The sequence below is a fragment of the Pogona vitticeps genome, chromosome 5 (genome assembly GCF_051106095.1).
Source record: "Pogona vitticeps strain Pit_001003342236 chromosome 5, PviZW2.1, whole genome shotgun sequence".
NCBI lineage: Eukaryota > Metazoa > Chordata > Lepidosauria > Squamata > Agamidae > Pogona > Pogona vitticeps.
This window is the reverse complement of record NC_135787.1, coordinates 187,117,401-187,127,034: the sequence shown is the minus strand read 5'-3', so window position 1 is coordinate 187,127,034 and position 9,634 is coordinate 187,117,401. Positions and strand designations below refer to the sequence as shown.

The 9,634-nt window shown below is 43.2% G+C and overlaps 1 protein-coding gene across 3 annotated transcripts; it reads right to left on the bottom strand.

Annotated features, from left to right (window-relative positions):
- Positions 1–5,143: 5,143 nt before the first annotated feature.
- ETFRF1 (electron transfer flavoprotein regulatory factor 1) lies at positions 5,144–9,065 on the bottom strand. Of its 3 annotated transcripts, XM_072999685.2 has the most exons (4): positions 8,908–9,046; positions 7,104–7,260; positions 6,357–6,451; positions 5,144–5,462 (listed from the first exon to the last, which is right to left on the bottom strand). In XM_072999685.2, exons 3-4 carry the CDS (start codon positions 6,399–6,401, stop codon positions 5,247–5,249), a joined length of 261 nt encoding a protein of 86 aa, XP_072855786.2. In that variant the 5' UTR covers positions 6,402–6,451; positions 7,104–7,260; positions 8,908–9,046; the 3' UTR covers positions 5,144–5,246. The 3 variants fall into 3 exon arrangements, with proteins under 3 accessions (XP_072855786.2, XP_020656682.2, XP_020656684.2); XM_020801023.3 differs by lacking the exon at positions 7,104–7,260 and having other exon boundaries at positions 8,908–9,065; XM_020801025.3 differs by lacking the exon at positions 7,104–7,260 and having other exon boundaries at positions 8,569–8,921.
- Positions 9,066–9,634: the final 569 nt, after the last annotated feature.

Here is a 9,634-nt window from a genome sequence, read left to right as displayed (position 1 = left end):
TTTGCCTTGCCCTTCTGAGGACCACATTGTACGTTGTTTTCCACTGGAATCACAGTACCTGCATGACTAAATGCCTGCAGTTCATCTTCACTGACTTTCACCAGCTTTTACTGGGTGTGTGTGTGTAGGGGGGGGGATTTCATCTCCCATTAGCCACCAGGGCTTACTGGTTGAGGGATCCTGGGAACTGTCATCCAAACAGGAGTTTTCCAAAGCTCTGGGCACACTCTTCATGTACTTCTGTCTCTGCTTTTCCTCACTCTGTTCACCATCTTTATCGAGCACTATTTTACCTCAGAAAGGTGGGTATGGGGCCGAACGCTAGTTAATGCTGTGGAATCTCAATGTACCACTAAGAGGGAAAAAAACATCTTTAAGGTTAGTCATGTTTTCTTGTAAGAAACCACAATATGCAGAAGTCTTTTGTTCTTCTCAGCTTCCTGTTTATTTTTATTGAAATTAAGTTTTCATTTCTATAATAATTTGGAAGGATGCTGTTGTCTTATTTCTCAATCAGATTTTTAAAAAATCTCTTAAAGTCAGATTTTTAATCTGATTGAAACAGGTCAGTTTGTCATTGGGAAGCATTTATTTTAAGTCAGGACCCCCTTAAGGAACAGATTTTGGCAATAACTGTAATCTGGAGATCCTCTAAAAACCAAAATCTTTGAAAACGTGGTCAGTGTCGGTCTCTCTTCCAAGATGAATTGCTCAAAGCATGTATGGGAGGGCATGCCTGAGAAATGCATGCAATAATGGGGCCTGAGGTGATCTCTTAATTTTCCAAACCCTTTTCTCACTGGGAACACGGTCAAAGGAAAGCAAGGATTGAAAAATGAAAATGGTCGAACTCCTGCCTGCTTACTTTATGCTGGCATTAAGTACAGTGGTGTGAACTGCAGATTTGCTGCTAGTTAACCAGTCATTGCTTGTATCTCTTGTCTTGCACCAAATCATGTGGCTCGCACATGATGTCGAATATAAGCAGTGGTTCATTAACTAGTGGCTATCTGCTGCTATGATTTATGGCATTGCATTTAGCTGATGTAATTAATCAACAGGATCCTGGCTGATGTTTCAGCAGGATTTGCATGGAAATCAGGCTGTAACCAATCGGTGATGGCAGGTAGCAGCCTAAATCTTGATCTTGTCTGGGGATGATGGGAGTTGCAATTCAGCGACATATGGAGGCCCCCCCTGGGTTGGCCCGTTTCGTGGTCGGCACTACAAAGCTATAACCAAAGCTTGGGGGGAAAATTACTTGGTGGGCTAAAATTCGCAGACTCCTCTAGCCATTTGGACAGGGGATCCTGGGACTTGCAGTCCAAACGGTTACTTCCCCAAGTTCTTAGTTTGTTTGAAGCAAATAAAACTTTTAAGAGATTTGATCTGTTCACAGTGTTGTGCCAAAAAAAAAAAAAAAAAACCCACAACAACCGATAATTCCACCATGCCTTCAGGAAGATTTTTTTTCCCTCCCTTGGTGCAAAAGAGAGAATTAGTTTATTCGGGTGCTACCAGAAAGAAAGAAAAAAGACCTTAGACCGTGAATGCCTCACTGTTTTTCCGCCGCATATCAAAATACTCTGTGTGACAAAGACTATGGTGCTTTCACCCATGGAGATATTTAAGTCCTGGCAGGGGCGGCTTGTGAAATGAGCGTGGGAGAGGGTCAATCTCCAAATTGGCACGGCACACACACCCCATTCACTCACCAGCCCCCTGTAGCTGTCGGACTTTGATCTAATGCTGTGGTGAACTGGGCCGTAAATGTGAAAACTCTTTCCTTCGAAGCACAAACCCTTCCGTTTTCCATGTAGCTGCTACTAATGCCTTAAGCAACTTCACTTCACATCCTTTTTTTTTCAAAGGGTAAAGAGTTCATTTACACCAAAATGCTTAATTTTTATATAATGAGCATGGCAAAAACATCCATCCATGCTGCTGGAGTCGAATGAGGCACACCACAGTATAAAACAGGTTATGAATATATATATATTTTTACCTCAGGACAGCTGGAGGTCTCCAATCAAGAATTGTCGGGGTGTGGAAGAATGGTTGGGTTGGGTTTTATGCAAGGATAGCATAGAAACATGACAGTAGCTCACCTCAGACTGGGCTCTCGTGCCTCTCCATATTAATTTTTGAGGTAAAAAAAGAAAGTTGGACAGTGTATGTGGGAGCAAGACCGGTCCTAAGTAATGAACCGTTCACATGTCTCTGATCCAAGCTGGTACTGTGGCCACAGCAGTAGACATTACCATGCCAAGTGGATGGTTTTTTTTAAAAAAAATTTAAATAATGATTTATTTGTTGGGAAGAAGTGCATATATGTAATGTGCATTGGGAGAAATTCCCCAAGCACTGAGCTAACATGGCTTCCCCTTGACTTCCCCTTGTGGCAGATTGCAACCAAAGGAACAGCAGTTATGGTTTCAGTGCTTTATGGACGGTACCCGTTTTCCTCAAGAATCTTCGTAATTTAATTCCACTGTTGTGTTTTAATGTTAAATTCGTCTTTCCTCTCCCTCTCTCTCTCTCTCCCTCGAGTGCCAAACCTATTACTAGAACCGTTTCTTAAAATGCAACATGTTTACTTAGAATGTATTTGAACTATTTTTGTATATAGAAACTAAAACGTACATGTTTTGTACATTGTCGCTTCTGGATTTTGTTTTTGTTTTTCAAAGGTGCAGAACTGATGCGGTGTGAATCAGGTCATTGGATGGGGGGGGCTTGTTTTATTTCAGTTATGGGGCCACAAAGACGCATTTCAAAAAACGACCACTGTTTGAATCTTTAAAAACCTTTTGTTCGCAGCATGTGCTGTAACGTGGAAGAAAAAAACTGTTTTGTCCCCAAAACCGCTCTTGTTGTAATTAATTAAAAAAAAGTTGTTCTGTGCTTCCGTGGCTTGTTTTCCTCAAAAGCAGAATCGCTTTCCTTCACTTTAAGCTCACGGTGGCTTATAATATTTTAAACTTGGATGCCGAGATTGAATCTCTGTGTGTTTGTGTAGACAGATACTGACTTCAACGTCAGTTGAAATGTGCAGTTTTGTTTGCTATAATACACAACCAACAATTGCATCTTCTTCTTTTTGCCTTGAAGTCGTCCTAAAACTGCCACTTTACATGCATGTAAACCCAGTCTGACTAATTTTTGACAGAAATTAGGTTCATTCCCACAACAAGAATAAACAATTTTCATTGAGTAGAGGACTAAAATCCTAATGCCGATTTGGAACACAACCGGCACCTCGCTAGTCAGCAGCACATTCCCACAAAAACTTGAACGCTTTTTCTTACACAAGCATAAATCAGCAATAAGACTCTAAGGTTTAAAGGCCTTTCACTGATCATTAAATTGAACAAGTCTTCTAAGGGTATTACAGGGTAGCTTTAACTACCAGTGATGGATATAAGTAGAGATGGGCAAGCAACGAACCAGAGATTAAGAAACAACAACCACCCACAAACCAGGCCAATTTGTTGCGTGGACTAGGGAACTATGATTTCATGAAGTGAAACAAAACACCAAACTTTTCATCTTTGACATTTCGCTTCGCATCGTTCTTTGAGGTTTCCCTATCTAGAGTCCAACGTGTGCAGCAAAACTACACTGTGCACAATATCCCAAGCTTGTCGGGAAGCAGAGCCCAGACAGCTTAATGTCCGACTCAGCTGGGCAGCATGGCAGTGGTGGAAGGAAGGAGAGGTGGGATGGGAAACCCATGAAGCTGAGCTACACAGAAAGCTCCCCTGCATTTAGAGATGGGCTTGAACTGAAAGAACCACAAACTTTTTGGACAGCATGTTCATTGACGTGGCTGATCTACTTTCCAATCCTGCCAATTTATGAATGGTCAAGTCTCTGCTTACCACCTTTTACTGCAGTGATAAGTGAGCTCTCCACTCTTGGATTCCAGAGGAGAGAAAAGCATGACATGGTTACTTAGGACTCTGTTGATCAAACATAAGACTCCCCCCTCCTTTAATATGGATCAAACAGTGCTTAGTAAATCTGCAAATACACTGGATAATGTTAGCGTTATCAAATCCTGTTTGATTTCAGCTCTTCCCCCATTCTAATAATATAGAAAGGGCTAGCTAGAGGGATTATGCTGCAGTGTTTATTTAGAATAGGAGTTCAGGTATAAGAAAGATGCAGCCTTGTTTTGGAGACAGGAGTGCTGATCAGCTGTCTAAATTCCCTTGCGTTCTTAGTTACCTCTTCAACACAAAAATTGTTCCCTTTCGGAAATACGTCGCTTGAGTATAAGGAGTCATTAACAAACTCAAATCTTGCCATCTACCTTCAAGGAAAGGGATATGTGGATTCTGCTGTGTAGCATGGATAAGGTAGTGAGCTAGCCTTGAAGATGATTCCCGGGCATCCTCCTCAGGGATACTGGGCCACACCACCCACCTTGATATTTACAAAGCTATGCATGTGGGTGGAGAGCCACTGTTGTTTAATACTGGAATTCACATTCACCCAGTGCAGTTGAATGCAAATTCTGGGCTATTGAGTGGTGTCCCATCTGTCATTCTGTTGACGAGTACAGTAGTCTCAACAGTGGCTGTTCACAAATTCTGAGGGCAACACATTTCTCACTCCTGCCAAATGAATAAATGGAATGACCTATCAGAAGGTAATGTGATACCTTAGCACCTAATTTAGATGCTAGCTCCAAAAACTTGGGACATCAGTGTCTACAACTTCTGTAATCGAACCTCTATTAGGGTGGGTTGGGGACAGACCTAGCAGCTTTGGACTACAATTCCCATGCTTACTTGCCATCTGTCAGTTTCTCTACCCATGCTTTAAAGCCAGAGCTGCCTGTAGCTCAACAGGAAGACAGGGCTATTGAATGCAGACCTTGCGTATTGACATCTGGTTAGCCGCTCTGGGAAACAGTTTCACAACGAAAATGGATATTTCGAGGCAGTTGTATTAGTGTGGCCTTCCAGAGTGTACAATTCCCAAAAAACCCTAGTGTTTGGGGGATGATGGGAATTGTAGTCACCATCTGACCACCCCATCCTGTACTACAGGACCTTCTCCAAATAGCTATGGGCTAATTGCTCCTGCAACGACGTGATTCTTCAACGATGAAACAAAGATGCTTTTGTTAAACAGGTAATGGCCATTGGATTTTTTTTTAATTGTTCGCCACTCGATCATGGAAATTTCAGCTACACACACACACACTGGCAAATAACTGAGAAGTGTATTGTGATGGATCATCTACGATCGTCCTCGTAATACCTTTGTTTCAGAGCTCTGTATTTTCGGAGGAAGTATAATGCCTCCAACTCTTTGATGACAAACTCCCCGCGTGCAATGAGCTGTTTGATTTCCTCAGGATCCTTCACACTCTTGTTTTTTAAGAAGGCTGCCTTCAGTCGGGTTCGAAAGTAGTCTCTCCCTTTGGGGTATTCCTGCCCGAGGTACAGCATCTTCAAAACACAAAAATACGTTGAACATGGCAAAGGTCTAAATCCCAAATGCTAGTCTAAACTACTTACAGTCATCCTAGTGAATCAACGGGATTTAACACCCTGCAGGAGATTCATTGGGTTACTTGATTTGTGACTAGCAGTTGGATTAAGGCCAAAGAATACTGTATTTTTCCGTGTATAAGATGCCCCCCACATTTCTAACCCAAAATTAAGAAATCTAAGTGGGGTTTAGCAAGTGTAGGGGAAAGGGGATCAAAGCACTGAAGGATTGCTTTGATCCCTGCTTTCTCCCTTTGTGCTAAGCCCCGCGGGGCTTAGCAAAAGGAGGGAGAAAGGGATCAAAGGAATCCTATGACTGGATGATCGTTTTGATCCCTTTCCCCCTTATATAGCCATGGAATTGCTTTGATCATTTCCCCCTACACTTGCTAAGCCCTATGGGACTCAGTAAGCAGAGGGGAAAGCAAGGATGAAAGCCATCCTGCAGCGCTTTGATCCCTGCTTTCCTTTTGCTAAGGCTTAGCAAGTGGAGGGGAAAGCAGGGATCAAAGCCCTGCAGGATCACTTTGATCCCCGCTTTCCTCTCCACTTTTTTATCACCTCCGCTTACTTGTATAAGACGACCCTAAATTTTTAGTCTAAAGATTTTAGACAAATGTATAGTCTTATACATGGAAAAATACAGTATCTCTTTGTAACTGGGTATTCCTTTTGTTGCTGATTTATGGCAACCCTAACAGGGTTTTTAATGTATGTGAGTTGTTCTGGGAGTGATTTACACTGCCATCCTCCGGGGAATTTCCATGGTCAACCAGGGATTTGAACACAGATTTCCTGACTCCTAGCCCAATGCCCGATCCACTACACACTGACTTTCTTCTTCGAACTTACATTTTTGTATAGTTTCAGCACTTCGTATCGCAAAGAGTTGGCCATGTCTGCAGTCACTGTATGTATCCGTCTTGATCATATGTACTAGTGTTTACCTGAGGAACAATCGTTTTAACATTAGCTGCATAATAAAGTCAGACTTAAAATAAGTTACGTACCTATTCTTCAATTTCTAATGGGAAAAGGCTCCAGTGGTTGCTTAATTACAGCTTGCTGCCTTTAATTTTGTAATTCTTCCTTCATTTCATTGGTCCCAGTGACTGTTTCCCAGTTGTAAGCTTAAGATTTTTTCGGTTGAAGAAGCACTTTCCATGGTTCACAATTAAAAACCTTTTGCATTAATATGTGTTTCCATTGAAAAATACAGATTTTGAATGCATATTTTGCATCACTTGCAGCTGAATAAATAAAAGCAATAGCAGTTAAAACTGAACAATTCCAGAGGTATAATTAGCCTTTTAAAAATCATCCTTAGAAAGCAAGTCTCCTGTCACGATATGCTTGACAGATTTGTAAGCAGAGAGGTAAATTAAAATCAAAAGTACGCATAATCCAAAACCAGGCTTTGGTTTAGCAATTCAACTGATGACGCACAAATCAAAGTTACGATCTTGAGTGTATGACTCCGTTTTAAGTTATTAAGTCAATACTTTGCATAACATCAGCCAATCACATTTGACTACATCATATTTTCTGGATGCTCAGCAAAACTGGGCATACATATTTCGAAATAACAATAACACATACTTGCATGGAACAATTCATGAGTAGCTCTCATACAAAAAACTGAGAAGTCAGTGGGTGGATGTTGCCTGTTTCTAAGTCTTTAACCCATGGAGCATATCAGCAGAAACCAAGAGCTGAAGATTTTCAGTGGCCTGGCACCAGCTACTGATGGAGATGACTGGAGACGGAAAGACCGGGCTTGTATTCCAACCTCTTCTCTACCCTTCTGATAAGTACAGGAACCTTTTTTTACACTAGGTCTCCTTAGGTGGGAGTGGGCAGCTTCCATACACTTGAGCATTTTAATAAAATAATGTTAACGTTCCTAGTCACATGCTAATCACTTTGAGAGTCAGTGTTGTATGACAGATAGAATATTGGACTAAGACTCCGGAGTCATGGAGTTCAAATCCTTTCTCAGCCTTGGAAACTCACTAAGGGGAGATGATGACAATGTAAACGACTCACTGAATATTTCAATATGCCTCAAAATTCCATCAGGGTCACTAAAAGTCAGAATTGGCTGCACAGAACAGCGAAAGGTCTAGATCCACTAGCATCCACTTGGTGCAAAGCCATGCACTTCGGATTACAGAACTGGTAAGAGTTTCATTTGCAACCTCGCATGCTGTTTGTGATTTGAGCACCTGGGGTGTGTGTCAGGTTTTCTGGGCTGGGTTTGCTGTCAGTCTTCCCAGCATTAACCCATCATTTCTTCCTACCTCTCAACTAACTGTCCCTCTCGTCAGTCTGTTGAAAGAGTTGTTTAGTTCGCTGTTGATCTGTTCACGACTGTAAGTCATGAAACATTTTTATTCTTTTTCCTACAAATGGGCTCAGGGTGATTTACTGAGCCCTTAAGTTACCAGTTAATAAAAAGGGGTGGACCATCAGGGAAACTTGTAGCTATTCTCCTCTTGAGTCTCCCTTATGTTGCAGAAGGAATTTTCCTAGACGTTCAAAGCTCTGCAAGAAGAACAACCTGAAATGTTTATTTTGAGAGCCAAGGCTTAACAGAGTTTGCATGTGTGTGTGTGTGTGTGTGTGTGTGTGTGTGTGTGTGTGTGTGTGTGTGTGTGTGTGTGTGTGTGTGTGTGTGTGTGTGTGTGTGTGTGTGTGTGTGTGTGTGTGTGTATGTATTAGGGAGAAAGTTGGGGTAAAAATATTTTAAATTACTGCATAATGAGATCAAGCAATTGTTGCCGGTGTACTGGAGCAACCCACAGATCAAGTCGGGAGATCCGTTTAAACCCCATTTTGAGTCCCTTCTCCCAACACAGACGATGTTTACCATTCATTTAATGGTCCTTTATCCTGGGATTCCGCCCAAAGGTTCCTATGAGAAATGAAAGCCACGGTCTTGCAAATCAAGAGACACGGCACAAAAGGAAAAGTGGTGTGGCCGGAAAAGGAGAAAGCAAGCAGACAAACCCTTGAAGAAAGTGCGGGCGGTTGTGAAGTTCAGTGTGTTAGAAAACTCACCTACCTTCCCTTCCTACCTCCTCCTGACTCCCAAAACCTCCATGGAAGATGATGACAGCTTGTGTGTGTGTGTGTGTGTGTGTGTGTGTGTGTGTGTGTGTGTGTGTGTGTGTGAGAGAGAGAGAGAGAGAGAGAGAGAGAGAAAATCCTTTTCCCCCCTCTTTTGGACTACAAATCCCATCACAGGCTGGGGGATTCTGGATGTTGTAGTTGTTTTTTTAAAAAAAAGGAACTTCTCCCAAACCCTGGAAGAGATGACAAGGTGGAGGAGCGCCCTCTCCCTCGGCCAGCCATACCCAAGTCCCTACAGCCAGAGTAACATTAGAGGTTAAGCACGAAGTACCTTTGCCGTCCATGATTTTTTGACAACGACTTCCGACCTTCCCAGCTGATCAGAGACAAGAGGGGCGGTGGGTGATGACTGCGCCTGCGCCGAATTCGAGGGTAGAAGGTTCCAATGCCACTAGTACGGCTGCGCACGAGTTTAAGGCAGCTAGAGATATACAAAAGTTAAGAGTACTACCCTTCTACAGGTTGGAGACATGGCGAGAACTCTTTTTAGACTATAGCTCCCAGAATTCCCTGCAGCTGCCCCGAGGAATCCTGGGAGTTGCAGTCCAGCCACCACCACCACCGCCACCACCCAGATCTCGGGGCCTCTCCTTGCTCTCTGTGGCTCCTGGCCGGCTTAACTGAACGTTCGCTTCCCGAAGGGGAGTCCATGCCCTTGATTTCCATGGGGGTCGCGCCCTCTAGGGTGCACGCGAGCCCGCCTGGTGTTAAGGCGCCGTCCTGCATGCCGCTCTCTCTATCCCGGCTTCGGGTTGCAGCGGGTCCCGATCTGCCTCAAGCTCAGCTCCAAGCTTTCTTTTTCGACCGTGCAAGAGGAGGGTTGAACTACACTGCAGGAAGGTTGTTCTGGGGGAAAAAACTGCCCTCTCCCTCCACGGCCCCCTCCGTCCACATGTCCCCCCCCCCTGCCAACAAGAGATGTGCATGTGCAAGAGTGAAGCCTTCTTCCTCTGACCCACTGCTGCAAAATCAATGCCATAGGAAAGTCTCGGCTTTCA